The sequence below is a fragment of the Salmo salar genome, chromosome 01 (genome assembly GCF_965601325.2).
Source record: "Salmo salar chromosome 01, fSalSal1, whole genome shotgun sequence".
NCBI classification, from domain to species: Eukaryota; Metazoa; Chordata; class Actinopteri; order Salmoniformes; family Salmonidae; genus Salmo; species Salmo salar.
In genome coordinates this window covers 165238283-165260361 of record NC_138291.1, presented here as the reverse complement: position 1 = coordinate 165260361, position 22079 = coordinate 165238283, and the positions used below count along the sequence as shown (strand labels likewise).

General features: G+C 42.3%; 2 protein-coding genes and 1 pseudogene across 2 annotated transcripts; all 3 read right to left on the bottom strand.

The window, feature by feature from the left end:
• Window positions 1-2930: 2930 nt before the first annotated feature.
• On the bottom strand, window positions 2931-5655 carry LOC106568849 (28S ribosomal protein S2, mitochondrial-like). The gene is made up of 4 exons (XM_014139580.3): window positions 5518-5655; window positions 5109-5222; window positions 4840-4969; window positions 2931-4364 (listed from the first exon to the last, which is right to left on the bottom strand). The coding sequence occupies exons 1-4, from the start codon at window positions 5540-5542 to the stop codon at window positions 3812-3814; spliced, it is 822 nt and encodes a 273-aa protein (XP_013995055.1). The 5' UTR covers window positions 5543-5655; the 3' UTR covers window positions 2931-3811.
• LOC123726790 (uncharacterized) lies at window positions 3531-3703 on the bottom strand (annotated as a pseudogene).
• A 153-nt stretch (window positions 5656-5808) lies between the features above and the next one.
• Window positions 5809-15090, bottom strand: LOC106568827 (uncharacterized). The gene is made up of 5 exons (XM_014139532.3): window positions 14891-15090; window positions 9665-13435; window positions 7314-7434; window positions 6469-6524; window positions 5809-6253 (listed from the first exon to the last, which is right to left on the bottom strand). The coding sequence occupies exons 2-5, from the start codon at window positions 13393-13395 to the stop codon at window positions 6229-6231; spliced, it is 3933 nt and encodes a 1310-aa protein (XP_013995007.3). The 5' UTR covers window positions 13396-13435; window positions 14891-15090; the 3' UTR covers window positions 5809-6228.
• Between the last annotated feature and the right edge of the window lie 6989 nt (window positions 15091-22079).

Sequence of the window (22079 nt, the reverse complement as noted above, 5' to 3'; positions counted from 1 at the left end):
CCACTACAGCCCCGTCGATGAGAATGGGGGTGTGCTCGGTCCTCCTTTTCCTGTAGTCCACAATCATCTCCTTTGTCTTGATCACGGTGAGGGAGATTATGCTTGCACCACACGGCCAGGTCTCTGACCTCCTCCCTATAGGCTGTCTCATCGTTGTCGGTGATCAGTACCACTGTTGTGTCATCAGCAAACTTAATGATGGTGTTGGAGTCGTGCCTGGCCGGATGTGTTTAGTCCCAGGGTCCTTAGCTTACTGATGAGCTTTGAGGGCACTATGGTGTTGAACGCTGAGCTGTAGTCAATGAATAGCATTCTCACATAGGTGTTCCTTTTGTCCAGGTGTGAAAGGGCAGTGTGTAGTGCAATAGAGATTGCATCATCTGTGGATCTGTTGGTGCAGTATGCAAATTGGAGTGGGTATAGGGTTTCTGGGATAATGGTGTTTATGTGAGACATGACCAGCCTTTCAAAGCATTTCATGGCTACAGACGTTGGTGCTACGTGTAGGTATTCATTTAGGCAGGTTACCTGTTCTTGGGCACAAGGACTATGGTGGTCTGCTTGAAATATGTAGGTATTACAGACTGTGCCAGGGAGAGGTTGAAAATGTAATTGAAGACACTTGCCAGCTGGTCAGCGCATGCTCTGAATACGCTTCCTGGTAATATGTCTGGCCCTGGGGCCTTGTGAATGTTACAAGCAAGAACTCACACAGGAACTACCAGTGACACACTCAATTCGGAAGTGGTGTGATGAAGCGGATGCTAAACTGTTTTGCTTGCACAGACTGGAATATGTTCTGGGATTTATCCGATGACATTGAGGAGTTTACCACATCAGGCACCGGCTTCATTAATAAGCACATCGACCAAGTCGTCCCCACAGTGACCATATGTATATATTCCAACAAGAAGCCATGGAATACAGGCAACATCCGCACTGAGCTAAAGGCTATAGAGTTGCTGCTTTCAAGGAGCGGGACACGAATCCAGACACTTATAAGAAATCCCGCTACGCACTCAAACGAACCATCAAACAGGCAAAGCGTCATTACAGGACTAAGATCAAATCCTACTACACTGGCTCTGATGTGGCAGGGCTTGCAAACTATCACGGATTACGAAGGGAAACCCAGCCACGAGCTGCCCTATGACACAAACCAAACAACTGTGTGATCACGCTGGCCGTAGCCGATGTAAAACCTTTAAACAGGGTAATTTCTTCAGGATCGGTGGGTCCCCTGTGGGACGGTTAAGCTAACGTAGGTTAATGCGATTAGCATGCGGTTGTAAGTAACAAGAACATTTCCCAGGACATAGACATATCTGGTACTGGCAGAAAGCTTAAATTATTGTTAATCTAACTGCACTGTCCAATTTACAGTAGCTATTACAGTGAAAGAATACCATGCTATTGTTTGAGGAGAGTGCACAGTTTTGAACATAAAGTTATTAATAAACAAATTAGGCATATTTGGGCAGTCTTGATACAACATTTTGAACAGAAATGCAATTGTTCATTGGATCAGTCTAAAACTTTGCACATACACTGCTGCCATCTAGTGGCCAAGATATATATGGCACCTTGGCTGGAATAATACATTATGGCCTTTCTCTTGCATTTCAAAGACGATGGTACCAAAAAAAACACAAATAAAACAGTTTTTTCTTTGTATTATCTTTTACCAGATCTAATGTCTTATATTCTCCTACATTCCTTTCACATTTCCACAAACGTCAGTGTTTCCTTTCAAATGATACCAAGAATATGCATATCCTTGCTTCAGGGCCTGAGCTTCAGGCAGTTAGATTTGGGTATGTCATTTTAGGCGAAAATTGAAAAAAAAGGGCGGATCCTTACTTAAGCAGGAATCAGGAGTATAGAGTTATGGTCAGATTTGCCAAATGGACAGCGAGGGAGAGCTTTGTATGCGTGTATGGAGTAAAGATGATCTAGTTTTTTCCCACTAGTTGTACAGGTGACATGCTGGTAGAAATGAGGTAAAACGGATTTCAGTTTTCCTGCATTAAAATCATTGCCAACTAGGAGCACTGCCATTGGATGAGCATTTTCTTGTTGGCTTATGGCCCTATACAGATCGTTGAGTGCGGTCTTAGTGCCAGCATCGGTTTGTGGTGGTAAGTATACAGCTACGAAAAATATTGATGAAAACTCTCTTGGTAAATAGTATGGTCTACAGCTTATCATGAGGTATTCTAACTCAGGCGAGCAGAACCTCGAGATTGTGCACCAGCTGTTGTTAACAGAGACACACACCCCTGCTCGAGTTTACGAGACACTGACGTTCTGTCCTGCCGATGTATAGAAAAAACAGCTAGATTCATATTAACCATGTCCTTGTTCAGCCACGACTCCACGAAGCATAGGATATTACAATTCTTCAGGTCCCGTTGATAGGACATTCTCAAACGGAACCTGTCTCATTTGTTCTCCAGTGATTGTACATTCGCCAATAGAACGGGGGTAGAGGTAGTTTCATCAGGCTGCCCCCACGTCAGCCTCTATATCTGTCTTTTCCTCTTCCGAGTGTCGGGGATTAGGACCTGGTCCCGGGTGAGCAGCATGTCTTGAGCGGCTGAGTCATTGAAGTATAATTCTTCACCCAAATCGTGGTGTGATCACCGTTTTGATGTCCAGAAGCTCTTTTCGGTCATATGAAACGATGGCAGAAACATAATGTACAAAAAAAAAAAAGTTAAGATCAGTGGAAAATAGTATAATTAGTCAGGAACCCATAAAACAGCCACTATACATGCCAGCGCCATTTTGTATTTTATTGCTACACTGATAAGGATTTTAGATGAATTCAGTCATTGTTTTTTCATGACTGGGTACACTAAGATTTTAGCCCAGTACAATTCAAGGAAATAGTTGGAATGTAGAAAAAGCACATGAGGAGACCACACATATTTAGTGAAAAGAAAGTTTACTTGAGAAATAGTATGAGTGCATTCATGTCATTTGATACAGAAATAGCTTCTTTTTTAAAATTTTATTTGACCAGACAATGTCAAGCTGAATGTTAGAAATAATCTGGAAACATGATCAGTTTGATGGAGCAAACATTGCAATTACATACTTTGTAAACCACAGTTTCTCCACAGATAAATCTAGACAAATAGCAACAACACTGTACAAATGCACCAAATATGTTGCTGAAAAATGGTGCTTCATATAGCATTTTAGCAGTACACTCCTTGGCCATGTTTGAATATATACATATTTTTTTTTACCGTTATTTAACTAGGCAAGTCAGTTAAGAACAAATTCTTATTTACAATGACGGGCCTAGGAACAGTGGGTTAACTGCCTAGTTCAGGGTCAGAACGACAGATTTTTACCTTGTCAGCACGGGGATTTGATCAAGCAACCTTTCGGTTACTGGCCCAACACGAACCACAAGGCTATCTGCCGCACCTAAATGCATGCTTTACCCACCCTTCCTTGGCATAAATCCCTAATCTGACATGAACATAATATTTATATAGTTCTTAATTCCATTATTTTACTTTGAGATGTGTGTTTTGCTGTGAACTGTTAGATACTACCGCACTGTTGGAGCTAGGAACACATGCATTTCGATACACCCGACAAATAACAATTTGTTATGTTAGTGTAAACAATGAAGTGGAACACTTGCTTTCAAATACTACACTTGATCTTAGCCAAAAGGCAGAGATTTCACCTATCCTATCATTTCAGATCAGGGTTAACTTCAAGGGAGTAAAATTGAAGAATGCATTTTCAAAGAACTCAAAAAGGGGCCCTTCATTAATTCCACCAGTGCCTCTCACGGGGAGCCCGGTGTGAGGCCCGCTGGCGATAGACCCTGGAGCAGCTCTATCTGCCTCCTCTTGTCCTTGGCCCTGTTGATGGTCATCTTGAAGAGGCGGCAGTACAGCTCCATTGCGGCTGGTGTGTCATCGTTCCCAGGGACTGGGTATGTCACCAGGCTGGGGTTGCAGTTAGAGTCCACCACCCCCACCGTGGGTATATTCATCTTGGCCGCATCGCGGACCCCCACATGCTGCTGGAAGACGTTGTTGAGCGTTGAGAGAAAGACAATGAGGTCAGGCAGCCTGACCCCCGGGCCGTACTGGATTGGGGCATTGGTGAGCAGACCACCCTGCCAGTAGCGTGTGTGGGCATATTCTCCGCAGTCCCCTGCCGTGCTCTCCACCAGGTGGCCGAACTGTCGGCGGCGGGAGACGAAGAGGATGACGCCACCGCGGTAGGCGATGTGGGCGGTGAAGTTCAGGGCGCTCTGGAGGTGCTCCATTGTCTGGTCCAGGTCGATGATGTCCTGGTCCAGACGACTGCCGAACAGATAGGGCTCCATCAGCCTAGTAGATAGGGATGAAGGGAGAGAGAATCAAGATCAATGTTTGTGTGACAATGTGCTCCTGTTCATACCTACAGTATGCTGTCTGTCTCTGTATATGAAATCTGCAAGGCATGTTTTGGGATGGCAGGTAGCCTAGCGGTTAGAGCGTTGGGCCAGGAACCGAAAGGTTGCTGGATCGAATCCCTGAGCTGACAAGTTAAAAATCAGTCGTTCTGCCCCAGAACAAGGCAGTTAACCCACTGTTGCCTGGTAGGCAGTCATTGTAAAATAAGAATTTGTTCTTAACTGACTTGCCTAGTTAAATAAAAGGTTAATACATTTTAAAAAAATGTTTTAATGTTGCCCTATGAAGATAATCCAGCTGGTTTTACTTTACGCTGATGCAAGAGTAAAGTAAATATGGTAGATAAGGTCAATACGAACCACAATGAGAACATAATTGTCAGATGAACTATGAAAATCAGCCATCCAACCTGTGTCTGCAGCCTTTCTTGTGTCCAAGGTGCACTCTGGCATCGAATAGATCTTTCAAGGAGAAGAGTTCTGACAAGCGAAAGAAATCTGGCGTTTCAAGAGGCAAGTTCTGGATCTTGTCAGTGGCCGCTATTAAAAAAAAAAGAATAATCGAGAAGTGGTTAGTTCTTTGTGATTGTAGAGAAGCTTTATGAATTCGTGTTAAATATCCATAGCATTAACTACTGTAAGATACCAAACTGTACGTGTCACTGACAACTCTGCCTACCCGTGCTGTCCGTTCGCAAAGGGAGTGTTTTGACTGCGGTAGCAGTTGCATAGAGAGGTCCACTACAGGAGTATCCGGCTGCAACAATCCGGGGCTGGCGGAACCCGCATAAACCTACAAGAAACCCACCAGCATAGTCAGTTAGCTAGCAGTCAGACGATAAAGACAGCAGCTAGTTTATAACATATAAAACATTACATTGTAACGTTGACCATCCAACTTGATTTGGATGTGTGATGCTACTGCTAGCTAACGTTAGCAATGGTTGTGCAATTGAATTGTCGGACAATTAAAAACGAGGATAGGTTGTACAGTCTTGCAAGGTAGCAAAAGAGATGCTAAATATATTTCATGTCATAATCATAACCAAAATATATGAATTGACTGTATAATGTAAATAAAAATGTACCTTTGGTAAGAACTCCAGCTGCCATGCTTGCTCGTGTTGTCCCCTCCCACTGAAGGTCAAAGAAACATGCGACTGGTAGTTGAAGTCCATTGGATGTGTCGTACGCACTAGATCACGTGTCAATCATTTCCATTGGACCACAACGCCCAGGAGCACGCATGTAGTTGAATGCTCATTCAAAAACTTTATTGAATTGTAATAGCACAGTTACTGAACCATACTGTATACTCTTGTAGTCTACATAATTCATTGTCAAATTCTAGCCAAATACTGTAACATCAACATTTTTTGGGATATGTTGATTTTCAGAACTGTGTTTTTTCCCCCCAATAAATTATATTTGAACATTAATATGAATGTGATGTAGAAGTCAATCTATAAAATGTATTGAAATTGAAAACGTTCTTCAACAACTGTCAATTTGAATATTGAGAAACCATAGCCTAAAAAAAAAAAATGTATCCAAATATGAAACAAATATAAATAATTAAAACATTGTTGAGCAATAACAAATGCAATTTCAACATAACCAACATAATTCAGAATCAAACAATTCACATACAACAGACAAACCCTCTTCACCAACAATAACAGTACACATCCGCATGACTAAGTTGCTTTGGATATAAGCATTTGCTAAATGGCATATACTCATTTAAATGTTTGATAATAAATCTTGAAAGATCTTCCTGTAAAAAAAACATCTGTGCTTTACTTCCCAGTTGATTTATTTTTCCTGCAAAGAAAAACAATTCATTACACTCAATGAACCCTCCTTATTTTCTAATTTAACCATGTCTGTGCCTAATCCTTTATTTATCTATGTGTTGTAAGTCGCTCTGGATAAGAGCGTCTGCTAAATGACTTAAATGTAATGTAAATGTAATGTAATGTTGTACTATTGTGTTATCAAGTAGGTTAAATATGACAAGATTTGCCTACAAAATGTACCTGGATAGAGGTAGAAATTGGAGCTTTCTCTTCACAGGTTTCTCAAACTTGGTCTTCTGAAAAAGAGCCCAGAAAGAATCGATTGTTAACAAACCAAGCCAACAAACCCCAATTCATCACAAACCTATTCCAGACAGATTGGAACACACTGTAAAGCCCCTTGCACACTGCCCATTACAATGCTTAATAAACTCAAACAAAAACATAGGGGCACACCCAGTACTTAATTTGTAAATCGGGAGGTGCCGGAACAAAATGTGAGCGGGAGAGAGGGGTGCCTGAGGTACTGGAACACATAAGAAAAAAGAATTACCTTAATAATAAAGCATTGCATGCATATCATTGTATTTGCGTAGTAGCATAGAGCAGGAGAGTAGAGGCACTTACACATTGGGAAAATGTTTGTTCTGTGAGAGATACAGGTGTGCTACTCACACAGCCATGGCCACGCATTGGTCTCAAACATAGGTTACAATGTTACGCAAACTATTAGTCTGGGTTGGCCCAACCCGAATCAACTCTTAGAATATCAGGCCCAGGCTGAAAATCTACTTTTTCACATTACGTTTTTTTGGGTGGGTTGGGGCAGGACAATAAACAAAGAGGTAACTCAAATTAACTTTGATCTCTTTCATTTGAATTTTTATATTGTAAAAAATGACAATTATTTTTCATGCCATGAGAGGTACCGGATCCGGCCAAACAGCTCCCAGAACAAAACAGAGAGGTGCTGGCTCAAATTAAGCACTAGGCACACCTATCCATCTCTGTTTTTAGTTGGTGTTTGATTGACATTGTATGGGCAGTGTGCAACGTGCTTAATTGGCCGCTGTACGTCACCGTACCTTTGGCTGATTTACAGCAACAGCTTTACACATCCATCTGAACCTCTTGCTCCTTTCCTCTGTGTTCAATGCTATGTAAGGGCTGAGGGTGATACCAGGGTCAATGGAGCTGGACAGAGACCTGGGGCAAGGCAGAGTAGGGGAGGAAACATCAGTGCATGTTTATGTAGTCAGACAGATCTACACATCACCTTGCATTATGAATGACTACTCATTATGGTCGCATTCCCCTGCTCAGACGTTGAATGCATCAACCAACCGTTGCGTGCCACGTCATCGACTGTGCCGTCATACACCAGATAGCTATAACATGTGGTTCACATGCTGTAAAATACCTATCCAGGCATTGTAAGATCTGGCATGCGTCAGCTAAGCCTGGACAGAGGAACACGCCCTATAATTTGGGGTCGGCAATCAGCGACTGAGCAAAATTGATGTCGAACACAGACTCCTATCCTCACTCTGCTTATGAACTAGACATTATGAACATCATGATAACCATGAAGCCAGTAGGATCATATCACTCTCAACAGTAGAGAAATGTAAATGGTGTGGCCGGCTGGCCGCAGACCAGACTTTTACATGCTGTTACCAGAGGGAGATGTTGAGAGATCAAGGAGAGAGAAGCCATGTATAGTGGCCCAAGGTACTGCTGAACCCCTCACTGCTGAGTCATTCTGATTTGGTAATATGATGAGGTCAGAGGACACGAAGGCCTTTAACATTAGCTAAATGAGTCATATACAGGGATAATATAGCAAGAGGTAGACAGTTGTTTAACAGAAATGCACATTTCTCCAGTGGCAAGTGTCCTTCTGAAGAGTAGCAGCTGATAAGAACACCTTGAAGAGCTGTGATGTATGTACGGCCCATCTTTGTTGAGGAATATCAAGGTGTTTATAATATTGTTGAGGATACATTTGAATTGAATTAGATAAGAGATGCATCACTATTGATGAAATTCACTCTTTATTACACGGTTGCACTTTAAAAGATACAGTCAAAGTTGTTTTTTCCTTTGACGGGCGAAAAAGGAGAAAGTTTAATTTTTGCTAAATATTTAGGAAAACTGGCGATGCACAGCATGTTCAGTACAATTCTTTTTTCCCCCTCCTTTTTTCCATAAACTAAATAAATAATATTTTCACATAACAAAATTCAAGAAAACTACTAGAACATCAAACAAAAAAACAACCAAACTGCAAGTCAAGAAATACAAAGATCCTTGATGATTTGTGTGCTTTTGACAGTTTGTCAGAGGGAAATCAACTATTGATATGGGCAATGTGCCTTTGATTGTAGAGGAAAATTTCTTCATGTTTCAAAACGTATTTGTATATTTTCAGCGACAGAACAGAGCAAATATACAAAAACCACATGTAAAAACAGCATTTGAGACTGGGGTTAGTTGCTTTTGCTATTTGAACCACTGCTGACAGAACCCTTGAAAGAGAACAAACATAAATATATGCCTCCTTTATGACAAGGTTTAAACTGGCTTGTCATGAGAATACAATATGATACTTTTTTGTTTAAATGTGTTAATGCCACTAAAAAAAGAGGAAGACTATATTAGAATGCAAAGGGAAGATTTTGGCCAATGGACAAATTACAAGGAGGGTAAGGGAACAAACACGCACACAAACATATTAGTTGAATACAGTCTGACGTATTTGCATGATAAAAATAAGTCCCTTCAGTCAGTCATCCATAGAGCTTCAAAACACTAACTCACTGCTCCCTGTAAAATGACGTCTTCAATTGTTCATTTTTGACCCAATATGTTATTGTACCAATTACTCATATAGTATATTTGGGTGGTTAGGCCTATATCTTTGGCCTGATAACTTTAAGAGGGCTTTGATAGGGTTTTCATATGTTGTATCTTTACAAAAACAGTCAGTGAAACATTGGTGAGACAAAAATAACCATCTTATTTCCTGTAAGAAACAACCAGACACAGCTGTGCATTGGGTGGTACTAACATTCATGCACTCTGCTTGTTGTTTCAGGGCAGTGGCTGATATTGCTTTTAAGGGTTTCAATGATAAGAATTTAAAATAATAATCTAAGAGCACAAATTAAAAAAGGAACATTTTAGTCTTAAATTCTCAATGACATTGCGTTACAGTATTTAAATAGATGTATAAAATGTACAAACATATAAAAAGAGGCTTTGTGTGTGTATTAACAACAAACAATCCATTGGAACCTACGAACTAACAAATGTACTTGAATTGACATGACATCCACCAGGAAGGAGGGCTCACTCAATAGGCTAACTAACATAAAACAAAGGTTATGTGATGCTGCTATGTGACCTAACAAACAAGGAAAAAGCCTGCACTTACAAAGTGGGAAAGCCCTGCTGCTCTGGGCTCGACCTCTCATCTGACTCGCTGACGTCGGTCTCATCTACACACTCCTCTCCTCGTCTTCCTATCTGCTCTTCTCCTCTCTCCTCTGTCTTCCTGCACTCCCTTTCTCTCTCACTCTCTCCTCCTGGCAAGTCTCTCCTGCTTTCCTCCTTTCCCTCACTCACTTTCACCTCCCTGCTTCTGACCTGAACGTGGTTGGTCTTGTTCGTGGACAGTTCAACAAACATTGTCTTGTCCTTGGCCACGTGTACCACGCTGCTCTCTGACAGCCCCGGGGTCAGGGTTGGGGATTGACCCCAGCGGCTGCCTGACTCATGACCCTGAAGGAAGTACCTCCCTGATGGTCCTGTCTCCGTAGGTCTCCTGGTCAGGCTGGGGAACGGGGAGCTGAAGACGGCAGTCGACGTAGATGTGGTCTCTGAGGAGGGGCGGTGGAATGGAACCAGTGGTGATCTGATGCTGCTCCCAGTCCGTACAGCAGCAGGACGGGTGGAGACAGGTGTATCCGGTGCAGGCTCAATATTCCTCCTACGCGGATAGATACTGGCTGGTACTACACACTGATACGCTGGAGTGGTGGCCGTCTTCTCACCGAAACTAGGTGAGCTGTACTGGAATGGGTTCCTGTTATGGATCTTCTCTTTTGTCTCAGTGGTGAGGATCACTTGGCTCTTACACCACTGCTCCGAGTCAGTCCTGGGCAAGGGGTAGCTGGTGCTGGGAAATGACCTGTAGCTGTGACACCTTGCCATCTCAGAGTTGGCACTCTGGTGGGTATCACCGCTTCCTGAATCTGAACTAGAGCTCCTCCTCTTCTCTGATCTGGCAGCCCCAGACACAGCGCCATTGGCAGGCTCCAGCACTGGAGGATAGGAGCTGGGGGTGAGGGCTGAGACGAGGCACGACCCACTGGCTGTTTCTGGGGTGTGGTTTCCTGGCACTGGCTGGATAGGGGGGGTGTTTGGAAAGATTTCTCTGTCCGGAACTCCTCTCTGCTCACAACTGCTCTGACGAGGCAGGTCAGGGAATTGAGTAGCGTCTATCCTTGGAATTTCAGCCAGCTGATTTTCCAATTTGATGCATTTCTCCGTGAGAGGGACTGTAGTTTTGCCCTTGCCATTCCTGATCTCCTCTCTATCATCTGTTTTCACCCTGGTAGTAGAAACCTTGGCCTTTTCTGCCAGGAACTTTCTGATCTCCTGTTCGATGCTGTCGTCGCTGTCCACTGAACTGCTCTCTTCCTTGATCTGAATCACAACTGGGTTAGTCTCTCTTGACAGGCCTTCCACATCCCTGTTCCCTTGAGATCGGTCCATCCCATCTGTCTGGTTGAGGGGCTCTTTCTTCTCATTGCTCTGTGGATACTGTGACACATGCTTACTAAATGTGCCTTTTTTTCTGTTGTTGTTACTACTCTGGGCAGTAGTAGTAGTGACTTTAAGGCTCGTTTTCAAAAGGCTGGTAGTCTTGGGCACATGGTCCATACCCAGCTTCTTTAACTCTGTTTTTCTAGACAAAGGCTCCTCATCCTCAAGGCCCTTCCTTGACTTCAACTTCACATCTCTAGTCTTCTTTTTCAACTTCTTCTTAGTCTTGAGCAAGTCTTTTATTGCAGTGTCCAGGTCTTCGTCACTGTCCAGTGAGCTACTCTTGTCTCCACTCTTAGGTTCCCCCCTCCTCTCTGAGCCCCTCACTGATTTCAGTGGGGCTTTTTTCAGGGAGGAAACAGATGACCTTGAGTCATACTTGGTCAAATGCTTTGGGAGTGCCTCTTCTTTCATTTTGAGATCACTTTCTCCTTCCTTGGAACCCCTCCTGCTGCCACCTTCCTCTTTGCGCTTTCTTTTCTGCGTCACAGACAGCCTCAGTGTTTTCTTCTGGGCCGGATTCAGTTTGGTGTTTTTCTCTGGTTCTGTTATTGTGTTGGTTCCACCTGGACTTGTAGTACCAACATCTGAGCCGGGCCCAGGTGGCAGTTTGTGCATTTGGGCTTTCTTCTCAAGAAACTTCCGGATTTCCTGTTCGATCCCATCCTCACTATCAATGGAGCTCTCATCATCACTTGTATTATTATTATTATCATCATCATGGCAGTTTGTGGAGATGAGAAGAGAAGTGGTGGCGGTGGACTCCGTGGAGCTACTGTTAATATTGATATGGCCTGCTGATGCTACGTTAGGGTTAAAGGCCCCTGGCATTTTAATGACAGCTTTAGAAATGTCCAGAATGGCCTCAGCACACAACAGCTCAGCTGTGGTGGTGGTGGTGTTCACCTTCAGAGTGGCTGGGAATGGGGTGGTGTACTGCTCTTGCTCCCTCTCTCGCAGCGGCTCCACTTTAGTCGACAGGAGGAGGCCATTCCCTTTGGGGCTGCTAGCTGCTAATCTCTTGGTGATAAGAGAGAGTGAGGAACCAGGAGTTTGAGAAGGTAGAGATGATTTTAAATCCCTAGTCTCAGGTTTCTTCTTTTTTGACAGTTTGTGTTTTTTCATGGCCGCTGCCTGAGTGCTTGTGCTCTCTGGACAGTGCAGGGGAGCCACTGCTTTACCCACTTGCTTTTGTTTGGGTAGAAATAGAGAGATCTTCGGTACACCCTTCTCTTTCTGCTTCTCCAGCTGGTAGTGGCGGATGGCCTCCTCTATTCCGTCATCACTGCTGCTGGAGTCGGACTCCTCTTTGAGGACGAGAAGGGGTTTGGAGGACTGTCTGCCTCCTTCATGTCTCTCTTTCTTCTCCTGCTGGTAGCGTTGAATAGCCTCCTCAATACCGTCATCACTACTGCTGCTGCTGTCACTGTCAGACAAGTGTTCCTCCAACTTCACTGCTTTCAGTACAGGACTCTTCCGTTTGTCAGAGAGAGGGTTGGAATTAGAGGGGCCTCTCTTCTGTTCCGAAGAAGATCGTTTTTTTATCACCGCTGCGTTACTTATTGTGTCCAGTTTCTTAAAGGGATTCTCTTTACAGGTGGGTATCTTACTTTTCAAACATTTTTTCATGGGTAGTGCTGTGTTGTGCGTCTCTGTTTTGACACTTCTCGGAACCTGGTTGCTGGCAGTTAAAACCTTATTGCTGTCGGAATGTTGTTTAGTAGGTTCTGGAAAGGTTGGAGCAGCCTCCCTCCGGGGAATCTTGGGTGGCTGTAAAATATTAGTGGCTGGTTCTGGTTCAGCCTTGCGTTTGTGGTCATCCTTTTCCTTCAGGTACTCCTGAATGGCCTCCTCGATGCCTCTATCTACAGAGTCATCGCCGTCAGAACTCTCCGAATCAACATTATAGGAAACTTCTGGCAGTGCCAGCAAGTTATCAGTGTGAGTGAGAGGAAGAGGGCCTCTGAATTTGGGCTTGGGTCCCATAACCACAGGAGGCCCCCTCCGGACCTTGAAGCCTTGGCCTTGGGAGCCCCGGGCTCCAGCCTCCTGTACCGGTTGCCCTGATAGCACTTGGTTCCCCTCTGTCTCGTCGCCCATGTTGAGTGAGGACTGGGTGCTCCTTAGGCTCTCTATGATCATCTGGACCTTCTCTGAGATGGGTGTTCCAGTGGTGGACAAGTCGCTGTCAGAGTCATTGAAGCACAGGGGCAGACCGCTAAAGCCTCTGGGCAGACCACCGCACGATGACCTCCATTCTGTGTGCAAAGCCGCGACTGGAGGCAAGTTCAAGTACATTCTAGTGTGGTGCTGGGGTGGGTGTGGGGGCTGGAGCATGGGATCACAGCTGCCTCAGACCACACTCACATCTTTACATCTGAAACAAAAAAGGAAACAAGAGAGAGTCAAAATACAGCTTTTGTATTCATATCATACATTATTTTTTATTATCATTGTTCAGATTTTCACTGTAGGCACAAAGGATGAGAGGGCACAAAGTATGTGAGGGGGGTGGTCTGGAGGGGGGCTCATCCCCCGTCCGTAAGTTGGAGAATTTTGGGATGTTTCAGGTGTTTGAAAAATGCGTGCCCATAGGGGGCAATGCCTCATATTGGTCTTGTATTTCTGATTATGCACCTAGAAAGGAATAGAAAACCTTTGAAAAGTACATGACATTACTGCTGAAATGGTCCTTTACTGAGTATCATGATAATTACAATGCTTTAATTTAACCTCTATTTATACAGGGAATCCCAATTGAGACCAGGGTATAGGTACAGGGTATAGCTACAGCAATGCAGTAAGGGCATTGGCCTAAATTGTTTTTTAAAAAAAGACAAAAATCTGCCAGAATATGAACGTTTTATTAATTTAACACTCAACAAAATTAGGGTAATCTACAAATAGACTACGTCATGCACGAATGTACTGCATCAAACTAGCAGGTGTAAGGGGCGGTCATGTGTAGCGCGATACTCAAACCCGCCATTCTATATCAACCAAGTAGAGTGATAAACAACGTTGCCGACATCCCAGGCTGCAGTAGTCAGATGAGAAAGAAGGGAGGGCTAAAAGCCCAGAGAAGACCAAGCCTAGGCTACTGTTTAATCAAATAATGACCACAAAAACTCAGATATCATTTGGTCACGAATACAACGTGGACAGATGAGTCAATGTAACTTACTGTATAGCCAGTTAAAATAGACGACAATCCATGTCCAAACGCGATTTGCCGTCATCATACATAATAGCCGAGAACGACTTTTAACACTGAATCCAAAAATAATTTGTTACCATCCATACAAACATTTAACTTTACCTGTGGTAACAGTAACATCGTCTGCATATGGCTATAGCTGATAAATAGGAACGTTTGCTTTCCAACAAAATCGTATGTTGAGGACATTGTCTCCGAAGCTCAATGCCTTGGCTGTCGCAACGCCACCCCCGGCAGGCCCGTATCCCTCTAGTGGCTCGGGCTGCACTTATGCCCGGTGTGTGTCACTAGGAGACACCGCAGAGCAACCATGTTCCTCCGCTACTTGGCCACTGCTCCATCAAACCCTCTCTTTACGTTGTCCTATTCTCAAAGGACACCGGTAATTCGACAACATTTTTCTCACTAATAACGATATTAATAGAAAGGTATAGGCGGAATAGGGGATATCCCACTGAACCTATTCGGTGTATTGAGAAATAAGATAGTGGCGGGCCTGCTGTAGAACAGGCATTTTTCTGCGAAGAAAACATTTGTATTGTGCACCTCGACAATCTCTAAATATTCATACACACGGCACAAGACATATCGGCACATCTACTTAGTTCAATTTACCTGGTTATGGTTGAATTACTCGTAGGGCCTACACGTTAACTTAATTTCCCTGGTAATTCTTCAGATTTTAACATCCACACACAGAACAGACACGCGCAAACAGTGCACGATGTCGAGCACCCCTTCGTCTCCACCTCCGCTTGACAGGAAACGCGGTATTAAATTGCATTGAATTCTGTCAGGGCGAAATTAGCGTTTGAATCAGGAAAATTCTCTCACGACCTCTACATGCCAGAATGTTGAATACAATTATATTTTGGCATACTTTACCAGTTGTCCGTGCGACACATTGGCCATTTTCTTTAAAGGAACAGTAAAATATCATATAGACTATCTCTCAAAGTTGACCACCACTGACTTTCAGTAAGGACTATGTTAGTTTTATGTAACAGCTCCTCCTGATGTTAACCTCCTCTATTACATTAGCTTTATGTAACAGCTCCTCCTGATGTTAACCTCCTCCTCTATTACATTAGCTTTATGTAACAGCTCCTCCTGATGTTAACCTCCTCCTCTATTACATTAGCTTTGTGTAACAGCTCCTCCTGATGTTAACCTCCTCCTCTATTACATTAGCTTTGTGTAACAGCTCCTCCTGATGTTAACCTCCTCTATTACATTAGCTTTGTGTAACAGCTCCTCCTGATGTTAACCTCCTCCTCTATTACGTTAGCTTTGTGTAACAGCTCCTCCTGATGTTAACCTCCTCCTCTTCCTCCTGATGTTAACCTCCTCCTCTATTACATTAGCTTTGTGTAACAGCTCCTCCTGATGTTAACCTCCTCCTCTATTACATTAGCTTTGTGTAACAGCTCCTCCTGATGTTAACCTCCTCCTCTATTACATTAGCTTTGTGTAACAGCTCCTCCTGATGTTAACCTCCTCCTCTATTACATTAGCTTTATGTAACAGCTCCTCCTGATGTTAACCTCCTCCTCTATTACATTAGCTTTATGTAACAGCTCCTCCTGATGTTAACCTCCTCCTCTATTACATTAGCTTTGTGTAACAGCTCCTCCTGATGTTAACCTCCTCCTCTATTACATTAGCTTTGTGTAACAGCTCCTCCTGATGTTAACCTCCTCTATTACATTAGCTTTGTGTAACAGCTCCTCCTGATGTTAACCTCCTCCTCTATTACGCTAGCTTTGTGTAACAGCTCCTCCTGATGTTAACCTCCTCCTCTATTACATTAGCTTTGTGTAACAGCTCCTCCTGATGTTAACCTCCTCCTCTATTACGTTAGCTTTGTGTAACAGCTCCTCCTGATGTTAACCTCCTCCTCTTCCTCCTGATGTTAACCTCCTCCTCTATTACATTAGCTTGGTGTAACAGCTCCTCCTGATGTTAACCTCCTCCTCTATTACATTAGCTTTGTGTAACAGCTCCTCCTGATGTTAACCTCCTCCTCTATTACATTAGCTTTGTGTAACAGCTCCTCCTGATGTTAACCTCCTCCTCTATTACATTAGCTTTGTGTAACAGCTCCTCCTGATGTTAACCTCCTCCTCTATTACGTTAGCTTTGTGTAACAGCTCCTCCTGATGTTAACCTCCTCCTCTATTACATTAGCTTTGTGTAACAGCTCCTCCTGATGTTAACCTCCTCTATTACGTTAGCTTTATGTAACAGCTCCTCCTGATGTTAACCTCCTCTATTACATTAGCTTTGTGTAACAGCTCCTCCTGATGTTAACCTCCTCTATTACATTAGCTTTGTGTAACAGCTCCTCCTGATGTTAACCTCCTCCTCTATTACATTAGCTTTGTGTAACAGCTCCTCCTGATGTTAACTGTAATACAAGGAGGTTTTTTCCAACTGCTTACACACAAAATCTTTTCATGTCAAACGATTTTTGAAACCTCTCACTCAAAGTGCAAAACTACACACCAAATATCCAAAACCATAAGCTATTTCTCAGCCTTTGACTCAGTTGTCAATTGCATAAAACACTTTTTTCAAAACACTACACATAATTCTCTACCTAAAACACAAAAATCTAACAGGAAGTGACTTGCTTTCCTTTTCCAAACACAACCGATCAAAATGCTACACTTATTCACCAGGTCACACACACACTCCTCACATGTGCAAACACTAATTGCTTAACTGATCACTAACCAAACACTGCTTTACTGTAGTACAGGCCTATAAATAGGTCAAAGGTCAGATTACCTGTTTTGAACAATGGATGTGAACAATGGATAGAGAGCAAGAGGAGTAGGAGGGAGAGGCAGGGGACAACAACAACAACAACAACAACAACGAGGACAAATTCAAAGACGGAGAGGAGGACAAAGAAGAGAAGGAAGGAGAGCCATCTCTGATGAGATTAGGGCAACACTTGTTGATCATGTGATCAACCACAGTTTGACCATGAGAGAGGCTGGACTGAGAGTCCAGCCCAACTTGAGTCGATTTACAGTGGCGTCCATAATTCGAACCTTCAGAAATGAGAACAGGTATGCAACTATCTAATGACTATTTTAGCATTACAGTAATGTACTGTAAAATATGTATAACTGCATAGTATTGCATAAACATTTGTAACTCTAAGCCATCCATTTACTGCACTGCATTGAATGAATGAGGTTGGTTATCATGCTGTACTACCTTTTTTTTTGTACATTGTTTACAGTTCCTATGCTGAACACATACTGTGTTTGAATTCTGTACAGAGTGGAAAGGCAAAGACATCATGGAGGACGAGGACGCTTGTTTACAGATGTACAAGAGACTGCAATTGTAAATATGGTTTTGGCCAACAATGCAATTAGGATTCGAGAGATGAGAGAGCATATCTTGAATAATAACACCATATTTAACAACATCAATGCTGTAAGCCTGTCGACCATACAACGCATCCTCCAACGGCACCGAGTGACGATGAAACAACTTTACAAGGTGCCATTTGAGAGAAACTCTGACAGTCAAGAATATGCGACATGACTTTGTAGAGGTATGTATGCAACACTACTTCCAGTACTTCAGACATACCATATTTACTCATCTGTATATCCTTTTGTCTGTTACAGAGTCTTGGAGCTGGATGCCCATGTAATTCGCCATTATTTTATTTATGTGGATGAGGTTGGCTTCAACCTCTCCAAAACCAGGCACTGCGGAAGAAATGTAATAGGACAGAGGGCAATTACCAATGTCCCTGGACAGCGTGGGGGTAACATAACTGTGCTGCCATCACTCAAAACGGGGTCCTCCATCACAATGCCACACTGGCCATATGCTCACTTTTCTGGATGCAATTTACACAATGCTTGTCCCTGATCTGGAATTGTGTTCTTTACTGTATTCTAAAGAATATACTTTTGGTTTACATACGTTTATGGTTTTGTTGTATGCTACTGTATACAACAGTAATGTTTGGCCTAATAAATATTTTCTGTTTCTACATTGCATTGGTGTTTACAGTGTACTTGTTACCCCTCTCAGCAGATTACTTTCACGGTAGAACATTGTATTGACATGAAGATATAAGCCTATGAAAGACCAAAGAGCTTTAGATTTAGAACAGTGTTTACATGGTATATCCAAAAATGTACTATTATGAAAGCAGTGTTTGCCATTTGATGCAAATGTTTAATTCTGACATGCGTTTATGGCATTTTGAATGCAGTGTTACATTTTGAAGGAGATGTGGCATCTTGCATTTTGTGTGTAGAGTTTTGAAAAAAGGAGACAGTTTTGAAAACGTGTAAGCAGTTGGAAAAAACTAACCTACAAATCATTTTATATGAATAAAATATTGATATGGACAGCCAGGCATATTAGAAATCAGGCCTAATTATTTTAAAGTAGTCTATAATGTTAGAAATAATATTACACATGTCATTACATATTATGAAATATTGAGGCCTAATGACATATTGCAATAATTAGACCTTAAATGAGTTGCAAGTAAATAATCATAATAGTATAAGTTGATGCCACTTATTCCAACAAATATGTTTAATACAAAGCTACAGGTCCAGACAATGCAGTTACAAATATACATGTAGTGCAGCTCAAATTATTAATAGTAGCCTTATAGAAAGTAATGGGAATTCACTTAAAAACGGACACACCAATTGTCTATGTTCCATGCATTTACTGTAGGTTAAATACTATACATAAAGTGAGCTATACTACATATGCTGTATCTGTAGTTGTTTCAAATACCACAAGATGATGCTGTATGCAAACACAAACCATCTCTTTTCTCATTTCCTAACCTCTCCCTCTTCTCTCACCCTCTTTCCCCTCTCATCACCTCTTTTCTCTCTTTCTCTTTCCCTCAGGTGCAGTTACACTCCAGGTTCAAAATACTGATATTTTTTCTCTCAATTTCTTCAACTTGGATTGGTGTAGGCATGGGCTAGAGGAAGTTTCCCATGCCAGTCATTTCCTTTCAAGGGAAGTGAACAAGTGCAAACTTCAGGAGAAAATCGATATTATGGGGATAGAAGTAGTTATGGGGACACAAACTCTCTCTCCCCCTGTCCCCTTCCTCCCTCCATCTTTATTATGATTCACCCTAACAGGCTTCTATCACAGTGCTTCTCAGTGGAGTCAGTTCATTTCTCTCTCTCTCTCTAATTAATTTAAAAGACCATTAGACTCCCATATCCCAGACTGTAGCTTTAAGATATTTTAAGCCTGTGTGTGAGATAATGTCTGTGTCCAAAATGGCACCCTATTCCCTACAAAGTGCACTACCTAGCCCTCTGATCAAGTAGTGCACTCTGTAGGGAATAGGGTGCCATTTGGGACATAGACACTATCTCACACACAGGCTTAAAATATCTTAAAGCTACAGTCTGGGTTATGGGAATCTGTTTAATGGTCTTTTAAATTCTTCAATAATATAACATGCCTCATGACTCATGAGCTTGCACTGCCCTTGGATCTAGAGCACTGTCTATGAATTTGAGAGGGGTCTCATTTCCCCCTGAGCCCCTTCCCTTAGATGACTACCAAAACAAATGGAGGGGCTGCCATTTGGTTGAAACATGAATCCCAGATTGCAGCTCTATTGACAACATTCTATCACAGTAGTGAGTGCCTGTGTCCCAAATGGAACCCTATTCCATGGGTCTTTCCACGAAATTAGTGTCTTTTGCGTCTCTTTGATATTTAAGTAGAAATTGTACACCAATATTGCATTTTGAAGCCCGTTATGAAGTGCCTTTTAATACAGACCACATAGATAATTCAATAAATTAGATTTTGAATATGAAAAAAAGCTTTCTAAAATACACAATTTCAGCATTTTGACATGCCCCATCGATCAACCTTGTGTCATTTCTAGAAAGATTTTAACAAATTGAATCCCAAAAGTTTCACCATCATTGTGAAGACCTAGTTTTTTTGTTGCTTTGACAAAGTCTTTTCGGAAAATTAGTATTGATTTAATGTGATTAGTGGTTCATTTACGTCTGTCCCTCATTTTAAGGTCAACCCTGTTATGTGAACATATCTCACATTTAATATGGTGAAACTATTCCTTTTTAAAATATAAATATTTTTAAAGAAACATTGAACATCTAACTGAAAAAATATATATAAACTCAACATGCAACAATTTCAAAAATGTTACTGAGTTACAGCTCATATAAGAAAATAAGTCAATTGAAATAAATGAGTCCCTAATCTATGGACTTCACATGACTGGGAATACAGATATGCATCTGTTGGTCACATATACCTTAAAAAAAGGTAGGGGCATGGATCAGAAAACCAGTCACTATCTGGTGTGACCACTATTTTCCTCATACAGTACAAAGTATCTCCTTTGTGTAGAGTTGATCAGGCTGTTGATTGTGGCATGTGAAATGTTGTTCCACTCCTCAATGGCTGTGTGAAGTTGCTGGTTATCGTCGATCGAGAGCATCCCAAACATGCTCAATAGGTGACATGACTGGGGAGAATACAGGCTATGGAAGAACTGGGACATTTTCAGCTTGTGTACAGAACCTTGTGTACAGATCCAGGAATTGTGTACAGATCCATGGGGCCCGCGCATTATCATGCTAAAATATGAGGTGATGGCGGCGGATGAATGGCATGACAATGGGCCTCAGCCTCACGGTATCTCTGTGCATTCAAATTGCCATCAATAAAATGCAATTGTGTTCATTGTCCGTAGCTTATGCCTGCCCATACCGTAACCCCACCCCCACCATGAGGCACTCTGTTCACAACGTTGACATCAGTTAACTGCTCGCCCACACAATGCCATACACACTGTCTGACATCTGCCCAGTACAGTTGAAACCGGGATCCATCCATGAAGGAGTGTTGTATGGCATTGAAGCTCGTTTGGAGGTTTGTTAACACAGTGTCCAAAGAAGGGCCAGAGTCCCATAGGGTGGTGCACAATTGGCCCAGCGTCATCAGGGTTAGGGTTTGGCCTGGGTAGGTCGTCATTGTAAGCAAGAATTTGTTCTTAACTGACTTGCCTAGTTAAATAAAGGTTAAATAAAATAAAAAAGTTTCATTCACTGTCAGCATATGCAGTCATGACAAACTTCTCAATGTCCCCCCTTCTTTATATTTCCCCTAACTATGTGTGTGAACTCCATCCCGAAAACATTCAGGTTCAGGAGAATGAGCCTTAGTGTTAGAATACCCATTTGTTATTGAGGGCTGCATCAATACGTCTTCTGAGGAGTAAGAAATATCGGACCAGTACACAGCGTGGTAAGTGTCCATACTGATATTTTTTATTTAACCGTGAACACTGAAACAAAACAAGATACCGAACAACAGTCCTGTAAGGCTATACAAAGAAACAACCACCTACAAACACAAGAGAAAAATAAACCCACTTAAATATGGCCTCCAATTAGAAGCAACGACAACCAGCTGCTTCTAATTGGAGGTCGTTCCCAAAACTAACATAGAAATAGACAAACTAGAAAACCCACATAGAAATAGAAAACATAGAACATAAACCAAAAACCCCGAAACACACAAAACAAACACTCCCCTGCCACGTCCTGACCAACTACAATAACAAAATGACCCCTTTACTGGTCAGGATGTGACAAATACAATGTGAGGTAGGCCATCACATTGGATGTAGTAGTGAGGAGGCAGAGAAGGATATAACATTTTAAACATTTACTGTTTTTAGCAAAAGTGGAGAATAAATAGGCACCAAAAGTAGGATACTTACAATATTTACAAATTA

Excerpts from the sequence above, each read along its gene's own strand:
- LOC106568849 (XM_014139580.3), bottom strand. The coding sequence starts at position 5,542 with ATGGCAGCTGGAGTTCTTACCAAAG. Across the intron at positions 5,223-5,517 it reads AGCTGGAGTTCTTACCAAAG|GTTTATGCGGGTTCCGCCAG; the intron begins GTACATTTTTAT and ends GGTTTCTTGTAG. Across the intron at positions 4,970-5,108 it reads TTTGCGAACGGACAGCACGG|CGGCCACTGACAAGATCCAG; the intron begins GTAGGCAGAGTT and ends TTTTTTTAATAG.
- LOC106568827 (XM_014139532.3), bottom strand. The coding sequence starts at position 13,395 with ATGCTCCAGCCCCCACACCCACCCCAGCACCACACTAGAATGTACTTG. Across the intron at positions 6,525-7,313 it reads TTGCTGTAAATCAGCCAAAG|AAGACCAAGTTTGAGAAACC; the intron begins GTACGGTGACGT and ends GCTCTTTTTCAG. Across the intron at positions 6,254-6,468 it reads CAATTTCTACCTCTATCCAG|GAAAAATAAATCAACTGGGA; the intron begins GTACATTTTGTA and ends TTTTCTTTGCAG.